General features: G+C 42.2%; 1 protein-coding gene across 2 annotated transcripts in view; it reads right to left on the bottom strand.

The window, feature by feature from the left end:
• Positions 1-1,500: 1,500 nt before the first annotated feature.
• pds5b (PDS5 cohesin associated factor B) overlaps positions 1,501-17,889 on the bottom strand; it is a 35,784-nt gene continuing 19,395 nt past the window's right edge. For both annotated transcript variants that reach the window (XM_062553321.1, XM_062553322.1), the window contains exons 19-34: positions 15,745-15,905; positions 15,507-15,630; positions 14,250-14,408; positions 14,022-14,090; positions 13,602-13,738; positions 13,353-13,476; positions 10,272-10,476; positions 9,496-9,610; positions 9,240-9,372; positions 9,016-9,135; positions 8,856-8,918; positions 8,618-8,760; positions 5,438-5,911; positions 4,575-4,673; positions 2,645-2,765; positions 1,501-2,276 (exon numbers count right to left, since the gene is read on the bottom strand). In XM_062553321.1, coding sequence (XP_062409305.1) covers positions 2,241-2,276; positions 2,645-2,765; positions 4,575-4,673; positions 5,438-5,911; positions 8,618-8,760; positions 8,856-8,918; positions 9,016-9,135; positions 9,240-9,372; positions 9,496-9,610; positions 10,272-10,476; positions 13,353-13,476; positions 13,602-13,738; positions 14,022-14,090; positions 14,250-14,408; positions 15,507-15,630; positions 15,745-15,905 — 2,283 coding nt within the window. In that variant the 3' untranslated portion in view covers positions 1,501-2,240. The remainder of the gene's footprint in view (positions 2,277-2,644; positions 2,766-4,574; positions 4,674-5,437; positions 5,912-8,617; positions 8,761-8,855; positions 8,919-9,015; positions 9,136-9,239; positions 9,373-9,495; positions 9,611-10,271; positions 10,477-13,352; positions 13,477-13,601; positions 13,739-14,021; positions 14,091-14,249; positions 14,409-15,506; positions 15,631-15,744; positions 15,906-17,889) is intronic.

The raw sequence follows: 17,889 nt of genomic DNA, 5'->3' as shown, positions 1-17,889 counted from the left end.
TACAAGATTTATGAACCCCTCCTGACGTCTGGCTCGGCCCCTGATCCTCCAGCCTGGGACTTTAGTTGTTCCAGGCAGTCTGACTGTCAACTGGGGTGATCAATCTTACGCAAGTTAGAGTTAAGTTTGTTCGGTAGTTTGTCCTTTTATTTATAGCTATTTTATGTTATTGTTTGGTTTCTTGTTTGTCTGCAAAACACTTCATGCTCTGTGCTTGACAAATGCTATATAAATAAATGTTATTATTATCATTTTACCATACACAGTTGCTGCATGTTCTTGCAAAGATGACATGAAAACTGAGTAATTTAGTCACAAGTGCTGATGTAGTTTGTAGTTCCATTTAGGTTTAGCTAATCCTACGTGTGCAGGCTGCCCTCCCAGTTCCAGTGCTGTGCAGTGAGCATGTCAAACTGACAGTAAAAAGTCTTGAGTTGGCACCCATCACAAAAAGTGTATTTTATGCTAATAAATGCACACTTTTCATTGTTAAAATCTTTACATTTCTAATACTAATTCATTTCCTCCAAGACCATTGGTCTGATTACCACAGAATTTGGTATACATCCCTGCTGATACAAGAAACCAGCTTATGCTGATTTTGGCTGGTTTTCTTCCAGCTCTTGCTGGTCTTTGCTGGTGTAGCTGGTTAGGCCACCAGCTAGAAATGCTGGCATGACCATCTGAGGAAGCTGGTTGTGCCGGTGTGACCAGCCCAGAGTTTTGCTGGTTTAGCTGGTCTATGATGATAGGGTGGTCAAACAAGCTGGTCAACCCGCAAACCAGCAGGAAGTATATGGTCCAAAACAGAATGTTACTTGCCAAAATAACATTCTTGCAAATGTACAAACTATATGACAGCTAAACACATTATAATAAATAAATAAACAAATAAATAAATACACACATTAACAAACAAACACCTACCTACCTTTTTATAATGAATAAAGTTCTTAATCATTTAGGTAAAACAGTCAGTTTCTCTAAAACCGATGGAACACTTTTAATAGTAATGGTAGTCCCCAGATATATTTTAAAATGAAGCATAGGGGGAAAAAAATCTAAAAAAACACATTTAGTGGGAAATATATCAGAGATTCTTTGGTAGTTATTTACAATAAATACAAATGGTACTACATTCTGTAAACATGATTTCCAGTAAAAACGAATTGTATTCTACCAAGCTTCTTGAAATCAGACTCAGTTTGAAAATTAATTGGTATAAACTGCTATAAGGACAAGAATGAAATTGCTGTACTAAAGCATTATAATACCTGCATAACAACAATGAAATTGCAAAACTAAAGCCTAAATAAAATGTAATTACTTGTAGAAAATGTCTAATACTGTATGCTAAAAATCACACTAAGATCCATCCATTTTCTTTTATTAAAAACCCCAACAATAAAGTAATCACCCTAGTGGTCACACAATACAAGAATAAAATACTGAAGGGCATTGACATTGACATCAGAGAATCTATGCACCAACCAACCAATGTAGTTTTATAGAATATTTATTATTTCAGTAGACTGAAAAAACGATTGGGGCAATTAATCAGCATTTTATTTCAACACAGCCAATAGTAAAACAAATGCTTTTGCACATATGATACCTTCAACCTTCCTCAAACTGTGATAAAATCAATACTGCAATGTCACTTGATTTTATCTTAAAAATGTTTTTTTTCTTTTTTTTTTTTTAAGGGCGGAGGCACATTTGCACATGCATAATAATATGCACACAAGAGTACACAAATGAAAGGTAAAAAGAATAGGACAAAATGACAGACAAATAAAAAAAAGAACTACAAAATGGCTTCACAGTACAGAATGACACAGAAGAAACACTTAACAGATACAAGTCCTGCTAAAAGTCAATTTACTCAGACATCAGCTGGTGCAATATTTTAAAACTGAAGGAGAAAAGCTATACATTTGCCTCCCTAACCTTGTGGGGTGGAAGAGATGAGAACAGACTATTTACATTTCTTTTTAACTGGTTAAGTTTCAACAATGTAGCCGGCATACATGACATTTAAAAATGAACCACAAGTCATGGAGAGCATGTATGAGTGTGTGTGTCTGTGTGCATCTTTGCATGTGGCAAAAGCATACAACGAATAAGACTGCAAAATACAGCTGAAGCAGATGCATGGCTCCATTAAGTCCAAAGTCCACAGAAACATGAATGTGTCCCTCCATCTGTCAGACCCGCATGCTGTAGCTGCTCCAGGGGCCTCATCTGCGTTCTCTCCGTGGGTTTTTCCGTCTGACCTGGAATGACAAAGATGGGGGGCTGCTGTTAAGAGTCTCCTTTAGGTAAACATGAGAGCTTTGAAGGGGGAAAAAATCAATCTACAACCACTGATCTATAAAGAATACCTGGATAGAGCATCTAGGTCAAAATTCTGAAGCCTACATGGCGGCGGCCATTATGGGACCACTTGCCATAGGAATGCATAGACAGTAAAAGACAGTAAAAGAATGTTGCCGTTCTGCAACAATGGAATTGGAACACATCGCCGCCATTATGGGACCACTCGGGACAGTTCCATTGGCTTCATTGTTGATGGGTCAGCAACAATGAGATAGTCTATCCAGGTATTCTTTATAGATCAGTGTCTACAACTCTGTAGTTTTACTTTAGGGGAGCTGTGCTGGTTCTCTTCCTCTTGCTCCTCCTCCTCCACATTCTCCTGTGATGTCTCCATGTCCTCGTCTGATTCGTTCTCTTGGCTTACTGTACCTCTGGAACGGCCCCCACTGTCAATCAGCGAATCAGACATTTACAAACCACAAAAACACATCAGTCATTTCATTCAATTTGTTAAAAAGTAAGGATAGTTCAAGGGTAGGGATGTAACGATCATGAATCGGAAATGTGTGAAGATTACAACCTGTTGAGACAAATAATAAATCGCGGTGCAATTTTTAAAAACAGAATAGGGCGTAATCTGCTAATAATTTCACTTGTTTGACATCAGGTCAGGAGCGTTCAATGACCTTGAATGAAACTGCCATGGACTTTTCACGGCCTACTGTATAAGAACATAATTTCTAATGTTACAGAGGAGGATTATGACATGTGACTTCAAGATTTGATAAATGTACCCCATTCCTTGGCACATCATGAACAGTTGAAAAAAAAGCTTTGCTGTGTAGATTTTTTAAAAACACAGTTAAGTAAATGCACAGTTTCAGTGCACTTTAGAGTAGGGCTAGCCTGGTCATACCAAACCCTCGTACTAATATCATACAGAGGGTCTGGACCTACTCCATTCAGAATCGATTTCAAGCAGGAGGCGTGAACTCTGTTGGAGTTTGAAATGATCGGGCCTGATTTTACCCAATCGCTAACGTTTGGTCATGACAGCAAACGCGCATATGCTCGACGTCATTTTTAACACCCCCAATCCCACCCGTTTGCTGATTGGTCCAGTCGGAATGGATCCTGAGAAATCGAGTTCAATGGGTTCAGACCCAGACGTAATGGTGAAGGGAAATGAAAATTGAGCGGAAGCTTACGGAGGGCTATGCCAGGCTAGAGTAGGGCCTATGTCCACATCATGCATGCATGATTCATCATGTGACTCCTGAATATTACCTTTTATCCACCATCTGCTTGAAAACATTTAACTCCAAAGGCCTTTCATTCAAACATACAGTTAAAAATCCAATCGATATGTATCTGAACAGATTTCCATATCAGCATATTAGCCTTCCCTTCAGCAGCTGGAGCCAGTGGTTCTCAAACTGTGGCATTGCATACACTAGTGTTCTTGGGTAAGAGCTAGGTAATGTCTCTAGCATGATAAAATGAAATTTCATGACTTGTGAAAAAACTTTCAATGAATTTACTGAATTCCATGGTATCTCCAGGCCTGGAAAATGGGATTTTACAATTCCATGACTTTTCCAGGTTTTCCATGACCGTGGGAAATCCATACATTTTGCACCCATACACAAATATTACACTAAAAGCTTTCACTTCCTGATTGGTGGTCCAGCAACAGTTGACCACAGGAGTCCAGTGGAATTGGGTGGTTTATTCCCTGATTGGGACAGGGGAAAATGAATGATTGGTAAAAGGAGTTATTGTCACCATAGTGAAACTATTGTTATTCCACTGCTCGGTTGAATTCCCCATTGTCCTGCGTTCTATAAGGTGTGCATTAACTTTAGATATACGCACGGCTATGAAGTAGTTCCAATTTGTTGGCCGCATCACACTTGAATATTAATTCGCCAAACTCGTGAAGTTTAAATGCACTGTCACGTTACATACAAGCTGAAAAATACAGACGTTCAGATCATAGTAACATTTAGCATATAATGGAGGTGGATTTTAGCTAGTTGGGTGGCAGTAGGCTAAGAAAAATAGCAATCTTTCAAAGTTAACGTTCATCAGAATCCTGGGATATGCCAGCTTGACAACGGGAGATTAGAATGTCATAGTTTGTCTGTAGGTTATTCAGTTCATTTAAAATTGTAAATCATACCGAATCGTGAAATGAGTGTATCATTACATCCCTACTCAAGAGTATGGGTCACAGGGAGTTTCTCTAGACATACACAGGTTTCCTGGAAGCTTGTTGGTTTTTGGGTGGCCGACCTCGTCTCTTCTGAGGAGTAGACTCAACAGATTCTTCCGTGGTGTCTGAAACTTCAGCTCTAAGACAAACATGGAGTATGGAGCATCAGTTACACACAACATTTACCCATAAATATTGCATCACAAAGAAAATATGACGAAATAACAAAAGAAAAGAACAGGTAACACAATAACAGAAAATTATATTATATTAATTACAGGGTGGTCTACCAGCTTATCTTGGCAGGAACAGGTATCAAAGATAGGTATCTCATGACCTCACCACAGATGTACCTCTGGGCAGGTGCGTAGGAACGTAGTAAGTATTGGGGGGGACAAGAATGAGGTCCGTTGCGCGCGCCGAATTTTTGCTAACTATGCTAACGTTAATTATCAACAAGTCTCCTCTTGTAGTGACAATCATATTATACACAATGCTGGCAGTGCTGAGAACAATAAACATCCTTATTTATCTTAGTTACATTGAGTTGACTGTGTGGCTTAAAGGGATAATCCAAAGTGAAATTGCGGGCATTTTGGTAATGCATTTTGGGCAGTTTGCTGAGTTTGTATGTCATATTGACATTAAAAGTACATCAAGCGAAATCCGTGTTTAAATAAGTGTCTGCTAAATGAGTAAATGTAAAAAAGACAAAAATATGGTTGGCTACTTACATTACAGGAAGGGGCGGTATATGCACAGACAACTACCATGAACTAACCCCACACATTTCTATTGAGGATTCTTTGAGTGCTGTGTCTCCTCATAAGAAAGTCTCTGGTTAAACAGAACCCTGTTTTAGAAGTGATATGATTACAGAAGAAGTGTGTATAAGTGACCGACCTTGTTCCGGTTCGGCGGCCTCCTCTTCCTCGTCCTACTTTAGGCTTCACCTCCATGTTCTCACTGCCTGCGTCTTCGTCCTCCTCCTCCTCCTCTTCCTGCTCCTCCTCTGCCTCCTCCTCAGGGGGTGGAGCCGATTTTTTGCGCCCCTTCCGATTCTTGGTGGGAGCCTCCTCTTTGGGGATGGTGGATTTGGGTGGCCGTCCCCTACGGCCTCTCTTGGGTGGGCTGTTCTGCTCATCCTCCATCTCCATGGTAGTGTCAGCAAGACTGCTGTCCTCAGCCCAAGCCTCATCTGGTTCCTCACTGACAGCAGGGGCCTTCTTACGGCCTCGCTTAGGCTTGGAATCTTGAACTTTGTCGTCTGGGGTGGTGGCAATCCCACGCTTACGCCCTCTGGGTTTTTCACTTTCAGCTAGACTCTTCATGGTAATATCTTCATTCTCACTGTGGTCCACATCTGTGGTGTCCAATCTGGCAACATTTCACAATGCAAGAGATCATTGTTAGTCTGTCTCATTTTTCACTTATAGATATGTTTACACATTCATCATGATCATGAAAAATCAAGACATTTGTACATCATGATAAAAAGTCTTTCACTAGAATTACAAGCAGTCTTGTTGTCAGGGTATCTGCACATTTTTTATCAACAAACTTAATGACTTTTAAGACCTTTTTAAGACCTCTAAGAATAGAAATTAAGACCATTACCACGGCAAAAATATATAAAAAAAAGTACGCTCTAGGCTGTTCAGTTTACCAAAGCACATTTGTATTTGAGTGACAGTGCAAATAGTGCACGTCAGGCAACTGCCTTCTCAATACTACATCAATACTGCTGTAAATAACGTACAAACAGTGTGTAAACAAATCAAGTTGCAAATTACAAATTAAACACAGTTAAAAAATGGACAAGGCTCCCGACTAACTTTTTGCATTGGTTGCACTGGTGCGCCTAACTTTTTTTTCAGGTGCACCAGCACAAAATGTAGGTGCACCCACATTTTTCATTGCATAGCTTTCTAACAGCAAAAGTTCACATTTTTATTGCACTCCTTTCATAGAATGTGAATGATTTTTTATAAATATATTTGATAAAAAATCATTCACATTATAAAATCATTCAAACTAAATAACCCCCCCTCCCCCATTTTTTTTCACCTTTACTTTCTATATACTGAAATTTCTGATATTCATGACTGCACACTTTATGCAGATTATATAGCCTACTATTTGTATTACAACTCTAGGCCTACCTCTTTAATTCAGCTGTCTGATTGATGCCTCAAAATATTGTAAACAAAGTAGCATAGTTGGCTAGCTTATCATAGTCTACTGGTTGGACTGTTCAGTTTCCCCCACATGTGTTTAAGTTTCAAGGTAGGCTGATACTTTTTCTCCTTGGGACAGGTCCTTCTAGTCTTGGAGTTAGAAAACATTGTTCACTCAACTTGAATGGAAGAGTTTTAATAAAATGTGCAGCATGCTATGATGCTAACCGGATTTCATAATAATTTAGCTAGTCGTCATTGCTTTTTTCACGATTGTGAATGTTTTATTTGGATTAAATGTGCATGTCGAGGGGTGGGTGTCCATTGAGCGCGCACGAGAGAGAGAGAGAGAAAGAGAGAAGGCCAAGCCGAGGAGGTTTACTTCTATATTGTTTGGTAAAGTTGCACGCATAGTCTACAATGAAAACAGGCGAAAGAAATGTATGCTCTCACCCGAAAAGCGTCAGGTGCACCATTGCAACATCGAATATTTTTCAGTCGCATTCTTAAAAATCTTGGCTCACGTCTGCCACTCTGAAACACTATCTCCGTCTGTAGGAACGCACACGCTACTTTTTACTGTGTTGTTATATTGTAACACCCACAATATTTGAGTGTGTCTACATTCGCAAAGCTGACGAAACGGACTTGGCACGACATGAAATTTAAGACCTCCTCATCGGAAATTCTAGAATTCAAGACATTTTAAGACCTTGAAAATCCAAAAAAGTAAATAAGACTTTTTAAGACTTTTTAAGGACCCGCGGGGACCCTGTGTCTTACCGTGTAGGATAATTTGTCCATGAGTCTTACTAAAGTATTAACCTAGACATACCACAAAGCTGTGGATAATAAATTACAGGGGTACCGTCAGAGCTCCCAAACCAGATCAAATGGTCATCCAAGTTTTAAATTATGTTCAGGATCATTCTCAATCGGTTGCTGTCAATTGTTTTGCTGTAGCAACACTATGAACACATTCCTGTCACATCACTTGGTAGCACAAGATGAAATAACAAGTGAAGTGGCCTCATAAGATATTCAAAATATGTACCAAAACAAAAATCTGTAAAATATGGTCCAGATAATATGGTAATTGTAGTGTTTTGTGTGTTATTGTTCCCTATTGAGATGTAGTGGCTATGTAACGAAAACAGAATTTTGACCTACTGGCAGGAAAAATGGCGCTAGCCTGCCAGCCATTCAAAGCCTAATATCAGTAGATCACCCAACCACTTCACCCACTACCAAAACATGCAAATGTATGAAGAATAATTTATTTTTTTATAAATATACATGCAAGTCATAAAATCTGACTTCATCCACAGACAGAGAAAAGCAAAAACACTGCGTGAAGGGCCAACGAGGGAAGAAAACACATCTCATACATTAGGCGCTGTGATATAATGCTACTTTGTCATAGGGCATTTAGTTGTCAACTGCATGCATTTCTAGTATTAGAAATGTCTTAATGGCAGTATGTGTAAAATGCTCTAATAGTTTCTATATAGATATGCTTGACACGTTTTGCGACTGAAAAGAAAAGAAAAATCTGGCAAAAGTCATTTCATTTTGCTTTAGTTACAGTTATTTTGGTGTAGACCTATTGGTTGTACATTTATTGATGTGCAAATAACAAACGCCACTGGTTGTGCTGGCTCATGATTGTCAAGTTTTACATGTCTTTGAAAGTCTTGTCTGTAAAGACTGTAGAGGACAACAATACATAGTAACCAGTAACACTTTATAATAACTACACACAATTCATCATCTATTAAGCATGTTACCTATTAGTTAATGGGATTTTTTCATCATTAGTAATTTATTGTTCATGCATATTCCATCATAAAGGGAACTCAACTGATATCATGTTTGAACAGATGAACATGGCATATTTGTGACTGACCTTCCTTTCCCTCGCCCTGGTGAGCTGGGGTTAGAGTTACTGCTGGCATTGCTGTTGGTCTCCATACGAGAGAGTTTGGTCTGGAGCTTCCCAGTGGCTGAGAGGGGTTTGTTGACAGCACCAAGGACATTTGCAGCTTTGGGCTGTGAAGATGAGTAACAGAGAGTCAATGACTATTATGAATCATTTGTTAGTTTTCAACATACAAAACAAAAACATGGGAACCAGAGGAACATACCTTTCCAGGGGTGAAAAATGACTTCATTTCAGGTGGGAGATAATTCTTTGTGTTGCTAAAGTTCTGCAAAACAAAAAAGCCACAGAAAGAAATATTGACGTCTTACAGAAATAGAATGTATTAGAATAATCTAGAGTCTTCAAGTTGCTCCATGTGTTACCTTGTCAGGCTGTGTGAAGTAGCGTGCTGGGAGGACAGGATCTTTAGGTGACTCCAGGCTGTACGTTGTACTTTTGGAAATTACAATGTTCATGGCCACATCACATACGGTATAGAGTTTCTGAGGAGGAAAAAAAAAACCCAACAACATTAAAACATAATTGTGTATTTGCATCGTAAAATAATAGCTCGAGTCCAAAAGCATGAGGTCTGAGAGTGGCATACCTCATTAATCTTGGCATCATCCGGCGCCTGACCATCTTTTGTCTGTTTGATATTCTCCACCATTTTCCTAATGAATGCATGGCTGTTGTTCTCATTTTTTGCCATGAGAATTTCCAAGACAAACCATAAAGCCCTGAGTGAGGAGAGAGCAGAGAGGCAGAGACAGAGAGAGAAGGAAACAAGTGAATTGATTTCCACAGCTGTAGCAGATGTGTGATGTAAACGTCCAGGCTGGCACCCAACAGCAGACACTCACTCTTTAATATCTTTGAGCTGCTCGATGTCCTGCACCTTCACGTAGTCTGGGTCATGCACCAGGAGGTGGATGGCATATGGTACTACATACTCTGGCAGGAGAGAGATGAGCTTCTCTGTGGAAACAGTAAAAACATGAACAATCTCCACCAACATACACCCATCATCTTCTCTTGTCTGGTATCAGTGTTCAAAATCTAGTATTTGTCAATTTCAAAAACCAATAGAACATTGGTCATCATTTATAACAAAACATGGGATAACTTCATTCAAAAATGAAACTTTAAAGTCCTGTATCAGTAGCCTGGCAACTATACATGAAATATATATAGTCTGGAGTCAGACCATTCACAGAGCTGAAGCCTGTGGGTGGGATGAATCGTTGTCTTTCAAACTGACTCTGCACTCAACAGGCCAGCACTTGTGACCAATCAGCGTTTTGTTACGTTGTTCTCTATGGTTGTTCTGCTATCTCACTGTCGCGCAGCTCTGTCGTCACCTTGCTAAGGCGGGCTCAAGGACTCGGTACATAGATAGAGCGTTCTAACTGGACCGGCTGACTCGGTGTCGGACTAGAATTAGCCTTAACGGTGTGACGCTAGACCATCCCACTAGGCAAAAAATATTTTTTGCCGCTAGGGTGCGTCTAGATTTCTAGGCTACTGTATCAGCTGACTCAAAAATGAACAGGCTGTGCCCAAAATGTACACAGTTTCAGCCCCCATGTCTTCACTCATATTAGTTACTTATATCTGTGCACAAGTAAATATGTCTCACCACTGACTGCAGCATGCTGCTTTAGGTATTCCCGCCGCAGATTGATGTTTTTCACCAAGCACTGGCGTGCATGAGCCCGCCGCTCCTTCACTGGGTCTTTGGCACACAGGGCAAACACTGCCAGGTATTCAAGAGGCAGCCTCAGTCGACACAGGCCTTTATGAAGCTTCTGAGCAAATGCTTGGCGAACCTGGTAGCATTCATCCTACCAAGGAAACCACAGAAGCAAATCAGCACAAAAACAAATGTGAAAGTAAAGCTAAGATAGCACACGAAACACCAAATCAGCTCTCCAGAAAGCCATGGGCTTGCCTGTGGAACCAACATCAGCGGCTATTAACCGCCTGCACCTATACTCATGGGACTAACTTCCTGCTATTGAACTCAGATAAAACAGAAGTTATGGTTTTAGGTCCTAAGAAGACTAGGGATATCCTATCCACATCACAGGTTACATATAGTGATCTCTCACTGACCTCATCCACAAGTGTTAAAAATCTAGGAGTTACAATTGATCAAGAACTTCTACTCAATAGTCACATAAAGCAGATCACAAAAACCTCATTTTTCCATTTAAGGAACATTTCAAAGATAAGGAAGTCCTTATCCTTACCAGACGCTGAAAAATTAATCCACGCTTTTGTCACTTCCAGGCTAGACTATTGTAATGCGCTATACGCCGGCTACAATAATACCTGTCTAAAAAGCCTACAGCTTATACAAAACGCAGCTGCTCGCACACTCACTAGGACCAAAAAATATGAACATATTTCCCCCATCCTAGCATCTCTACATTGGTTACCTGTTAAAAGTCGCATTGACTTCAAAATTCTACTTCTCACATACAAAGCCATAAATGGAAGAGCACCCGAATATATTAAAGATCTTCTAGTCCCATATAATCCACCTAGACCCTTACGATCACAAAATACTGGACTTCTTGTAATTCCAAGAATTTCAAAAACTACAGTAGGAGGCAGAGCCTTTTGTTACCGCGCACCCCTCCTCTGGAATAATCTTCCTCCCTCAATTCGATTAGCAGACACCCTCCCTATTTTTAAGTCTAGACTTAAAACATATCTCTTTAGTGCTTCCTATAGTTAGGTATGGTGCAGTGTGGAACTTCAACCACCTCAGGGTCTTACTGGAACGGACCACCTCTGCTGTGGGCTTGTGTGACTGGTGCCCCAGTCATACATCCCATGGTGGCTACTGACCACACCTGATCTGGTGCTGACCACCCTCCACCATGCCTTAGTTATGCTGCTTTAGCATTGCGCTGTCATGGACTTCTTATGTGGCATGCCGTACAACTCCTCTTCTCCCCTCTCCCTCTGTCTCTCTCAACTCTCCCTCTTTCCTTCTCTCCCTGTCCTGTCCTCTATAGTGTAGCTTGGGGGGGAGGGTCCCGCGTGCTGTCTGTTGCGCGTGCGGGCATTTGTTCATTCACTGCGCATGCGGGCTTTTGTCCATTTGCGCCGTTTCGGTCATAGGCCTTTCCCGGGTGGGCTTGCGCATCATGTCTGGGCTGCGCGCCTGGGTGGTGTGGCTGGGTGCTCTGGGCCGGTCGGGGTCCGTTCGCGGGTGGCGTTGCTCGTCCGCGGGGGGCCTCCCGTCGCCGTCTGTAGATGGGGGGGGGGTGGGGTTCGTGTTGGCTCCATTCGCCAGTGGCTCTGCGTGGGCGTATATTGGCGGTCTGGCTGGGGCATGCAGTCTGATCAGATGTGCACGGCTGTGCATTTAGTGGGATGGGGGGGACGGGGGAGGTGGGAATGCTGGGAGTGGATGGCGGAGGGGAGGGCTGCTGCGGCATTGTATTTGGATTGGGCTCGCGGTCCGGGCCTTCTTGGGGTGGTGTTTCTAGAGTGGAAGTCCAATGGTTTTAACGATTTTAATTACATTACACCAATGTCCAATGATTTTAACGTTTTTAATTACACTACATCGCCTCCCTACGCCTCCCGACCCTGTCAACAGGATGACAGGATGACACGTCCAAAGACATGAAGCATTCTGGACTTTTGCTCTGGGGGCGCTGCTTCCGGGGGGCCTGGGCGGCGGGGCGGATCAGACTGTGTGTCCTGGTCGGGCCGTGGTGTGTGTTCGCGTGGTGTTGTGGTTGGGGTGGGGCTGGCGCGGGCCCCGTTCTCTCTGCTCGCGGATGGTGGTGGGGGGTGTCTGCGGATGGGTGGCGCCGCCTGTGGGCGGACTCTGGCTGGCCATGCTCAGCCATGCTGCTCCGACGCGCGGTTCAGAGGTGGTGTGTGGGTTCGCCTGGGGGGGGGGGCATTGGGGGGGGCATTGTGGGTGGGTGGATGTTGCGTGCGTGGTGGGTGGGTGGATGTTTGCATGCGTGGTGGACGATGTGCGGGATGCCTCTTCGGGTTTAACTGGGTAACCTATTCCTACGCACCTGTCCCCACAAAAGAGGTGTGTAAAAGCGTTTTGTAAACCCTCTATAGTATAACCATTTATATCACCATTGATATACTTATTAATACTTAATATGACTTACAGTAATACTAACACACTCTATTTCTCTTCCCTTTCCCCTATACCTCACCTGTGAGGTAAACCATCACCAGCCATCAACCATCTCTGTGCCTGTCCCTCATCACACCTGAAGTCACATCCCTCTGACTGCCCTACCATCGCCATTGCCTTCGCCATCCCTATGACTGCCCTAACATCGCCTGCTGTGGTTCCCTGCCCGAATCTTTGGCCCTCGGATCCCAGCGACCCATCACCTTCAGAAATAACTAATGGATTACTAATGGACAATTTATTCCCTACACTGGACTATTTGAACTTTCATTGTCATTGTAACTTTCAAACTACAAATGACTGTACTGTAACTGACCCAAGGCAGATGGGTTGGGCCCTTGAGTCGTGGGTCTGTCTGAGGTTTCTTCCTATATGTATCTCCAATTCTAGGGAGTTTTTCCTTGCCCCTGTTACTCATGGGCTCTCTTTGAATGTCTAACACTCTGTAAAGCGCCTTGAGACATGTGTAATGTATTGGCGCTCTATAAGCGACATTAAATTGAATTGAAATGGGAAAGGGTGAGTAAGGAGCATTACATTTATGACGAGCGCGCAGAGCTGGTACTGCTCCAGGGTGATGATCTCATGGTAGCATGGCTCCTGGGCCAGACGCAGTAGTGCACAACCTGCAGCCAGTCGCATGCGAGACATGTCAGGCTTCCTGTAGAAGGGCAATGTGCAAGCAAACACACAGAGTTTATTTAGCAAAATGGTTTCAGTAATTAATACTGATTGATAAGAACAAACACAAAATAATGTGTATCCAAAGACTGGCTTGATATTCACCCCATCTTGCCCTGTTCAGTGAGGTCACCATCACTGTTGAGGATGGCTGTGAGCATTCTCAAGGTGGAGGTGCCTGACTTGCTCTGATTGTTCTTTACCCCCAGGAGCCAGCGCACCATCAGTTTAATGCCCTGAATCTGGACAGAGAGAGATTTTGTTTATTTGATTTAAAGCCATTTCAGCAGCTAAGGTTATTTAATGGCCATAACATTGTATGTTAAAGAAGTTTAGAGAAGTTTATTCAAATCTAAAACTTTGTAAGGTGGGACCTAACTAAAAACATCAACCACATAATTTTTGGCAGAGAGAGAAAAGAGGAAAAGGAGACTAAGAAGTAAGGGAAGGGAGAGATGACTTTGTGCTGGATGGCTGTTCATTCAATTCTGAGCAAGCTGTGAGAAGGATGTTTGTGGCTCCTACCTTAGCCAGTGTTTCAGGAGAAACCTCATCATCTGGCACCCATAGTTTGGTTGTTTTTTTGCCAGGAATCTTTTTTTAACACATGTAACACAACATCAATTTGATTAAATTGTTATACACATGCCTCTTTGAAAGGACAGCAATGAAAGCCACCAAGCTGCATGATATTGGTCACAAAACCAGGATATTTTCTGACAAAAGTAAAGTGCCTGTGGCTCCATGACTTACCCGGTCATTCATTAGCAGGTCCTTGACAATGAAATTAGCTACCAAGGACTTGAGTGGCCCAGCAAACTGCTCTGGAGCCAACATTGCCAGGTGGCCCAGTGTGGTAAGAGGTGTAATGAGCTGCTCAAAGTTTTCTGTGTCCACACTTTTGTGTAGAGGCTGCAACAAGAACCCATGTCAATGAAACACAGTCATTCAAAGGCCATCAATCCCACTTTTAGTCTTCTAAATGAAATTTAACAGAACTGCTGACATCCATGCAATTACATCTACACATGTCAGTTTGTATGCAAGACACATGAAATGTTTCCAAATATAAAGCAAAATTGGTGCAAAATGTGTCTCCTAGTAATTCTAGCTCTTGCTGTTAGAGGAAATAAACACCTACATGTGTAAATCGGACTTTGTTGTTGTAGTAGTGTGAAAGAATATATGCTAAGGTGGCAAACCGAAGCAAAACAATGTTTACACCTGCCGTGTCTCGCTCTAAGTGGATATATATACTACTCCTAGGCTACTGTAGGCAATATCACTGTTTATTATCATGTAGTATAGTATAGTATAGCCTATGGTCGCTAAAGTTTGATTCTTTTTAATGTCGCAATCGGTTATCTGTTCAGCTGTGCTTGTGGTTCAGATGTGGGCACGCAATTAGCGGCAGGGACGGGCAGTGACGAGCGCTGTTTACATAGCCTAGTGACGTGACAGCCCAGTAAATTCCACGCAATATGGCAAAGCACAGCGGTCACCAGCCGATCTATCGGTGCATCTCTACCATAGACTATCATTCATATTTTTCCGATCTTAGGTCCAGTGGACCGACCGGAAGGGGCGGAGACTTAGGTTCCCTATGATATACCATCTTCCTAAACTAGCTTAGAGTGCATCATAATGGATGGAGCCAGGACCATACACACTGACCGACACGCCACCTCACCTGAAATCAGACTACTGATGATAGCAAGTTATTTACCAGAGCTGTAAGACAGTGCCAGAATAAATGTTTTGTCTAAATCAAAGGCTCCCTCAAACAGATCTAAGTGCCAGTTCAGATTTTTAAGATTGATCCACCCCCATTTCATACCACAGTGCAAACGTACATAACAATGAATGAACACAGACACCAGGGGGCCATATTGTCATTTCCTCACATATCATAGACAGTCTAAAGTCAAATTGTGTCAGCATATTATAATCCAGTTGTTCAGAGATTTCTATTCATATGCAACTTCTTTACCTTTGTTGATGAAAACCCACCTCAAAGATCTGTGCAAAATGTGTATCTCTGTTTGAAAACATAGCGTGGATGCAGTGGATGGCGTACTTGGCCTGGCGAGGAGGGCCTTTCTTTGCCTTTTGCTGCAGTACAGGCAGCAGGACCCTAGATGACAGAGGAGCAGTTTAAAGTCTCATTCACAAATATTCTTCAACCCACCTGTGCTACACCCCTTTGCAATAATTGAGGACAAGCTTCCTGCTGGGAGTGCAGACTCACGATTTGATATGAGGGAAGCTTTCCTCCAGCTTGCCACCAGTGTTCTTGAAGATCTGCAGAGCAGCCTCCGCCACCTTTTCATCGTCCATCTTCAAGCAGCCCAGCAGGGATTCAAATGTTTCCGCCGAGTGGAAGGACACCGGGTGAGTGAAGGACAGGACCTAAGGATAGGGCAGAAATACACCATTCAGTCCACCATTCTATGATCCACATACACACATCCTACTACAATCTCAAAAACGGCAACCCCTCACTATGCTCAAAACCCTGCTGTGCAGTAAAGTAGGCTTAGCTCATTACTTATACATCATGCAGCAATATGCCTGGCTTGACCGATCACTGCAATGGTAAATATTTGCTATTTCAAGATCTTTGAGAAATATCTTCAAATTAAGTAATTAACTAGAGCTTCACCGACTCAGCCTGCCGATAATATTAGATATTATTACAAGGCTTTCCAGAGTGCCGCAGAAAGTTCCACTCACATAAATGGGACTTTCCAACGTTCGGAGGTTGTTACATTTATATAATGACCGCTGCAAAGTATATAATGACCGCTGTCAATTGCAACAGGTTTTGTGCTTTTAATTCACGTCTTTCATATCAATCTGCAATATATCCGTTTGCTGGTCGCAATGGAATTTCATTGAAAGTGAAACTCGGCTAAGTACGTTGCCATGCAACACCTATAACTGTCAAGTTCTATTTGCGTGGTAAACCATTTATTTTGTTAGCGGAAGCCACGAAACGGTAGCCAAGTCATTGCTAAAGACACATAGCCTGGGTTTTCCCATACTGCCTTGCGCGGTGATTTCAATCCCGCTGCTAAGCCAGTCTGGAAACTAACGCCCAAATGTTCGCCTGATGTTGGCGAACCAATCACAGAACATCCGAGAAGTTTCCGTTGCCTTCTTGCGTCTACATTCGACGCCAAAGGATTTACGGCAGCCCTTAGCGTTGCATACGAACGAGTTGGGTGAGCTATGCGCATTTGATAGACATCTGTGGCGCCCAATGAACGGATCTGGGCATTTTTTCAAATACGAGAAAATGAACGTCTGGTTGCCAGACCACGTCTCATTTGAGAAGTGGGAGGCGTTAGCCAGGCTAAAAGACACACTGAATTAAGTTTCTTTTCTCGTTTCGCCAAGTAGCCGTATAATAAGCGGGATAATGTATTGTAACGGTAATTATAGGAAAATAAGTCTCTTCAAGAAGTCTCTTCAGGACGAAGCAAAACCCCTCCGCTGTGTCGGGTTCTGTTCATCCTGTCGGGACTTATTTTCCAATAATTACCGGTGGACAATACATTATCCCTTACATATTTAATTGCTAATAAATTAGTGCAGAGCCTGTAGATGTGGCATTTTTTGTTTGTATAACATGAAATTTGGCACCGCACACACTCGTGCCTTTAGGATGACACCCACCAAATTTGAGAGCAGTCGGATGAGTGGTTCGAGAGTTATGCGTGGAACAGACACAAGGACATACAGAATGACGTTCCTAGCATTAATAGATAGATAAACATCACAAATTATCAGTCGATAGCGATGTTATAATGAAAACCAAACATGCTTCTTCTCTAGATGACCAGTGTTGTCATTGTGCTGTTTGTCCACTAAAAGGCGCATTGGAACACATAATTGGAACGCATAAACAAGCTGAGCAGCCCCTCACTGCAATATACTTGCAGGCTAGGTTCCTATATTACCAATCTCAGCTAGCTACACTGTTTAACAGAGTCTGATCTGTCTGTCTATGTAGAGTGTGGGGATCATTGTCATGTTTTATTCTTACTTAAAGCAACACCATGGAAGTTTTGCTCTCGGGGTCCCCCTACAATTGGGAAACGGTCATTTCTTCTTATGTCGTAAAATCTGTCACGGTTATACCAGAAGCAAGCTAGACATAGCGTACAATATAGGCTAGACATATTGAGGCTGCACATTCAATATTAAATTATGTGGTACTTCGATACCAGTTATGTGATACATTTGTAAAACTAGGCTTTCAGCTCAGGTCTGTGCACGTTCTCGATATTGGGGTAATGTTGGTCATTGTTGGTAAATTACTTAAAAAAAAAAAAAAAAACGATTACGATTTATGCGCAATAGCGTAGCCTAATCTAGGGTGGTCATTTTT

The sequence above is a fragment of the Sardina pilchardus genome, chromosome 13, assembly GCF_963854185.1.
Source record: "Sardina pilchardus chromosome 13, fSarPil1.1, whole genome shotgun sequence".
Lineage (NCBI taxonomy): Eukaryota > Metazoa > Chordata > Actinopteri > Clupeiformes > Clupeidae > Sardina > Sardina pilchardus.
Note: the sequence above shows the minus strand (reverse complement) of the source record. Positions and strands in the feature narration are given on the sequence as shown.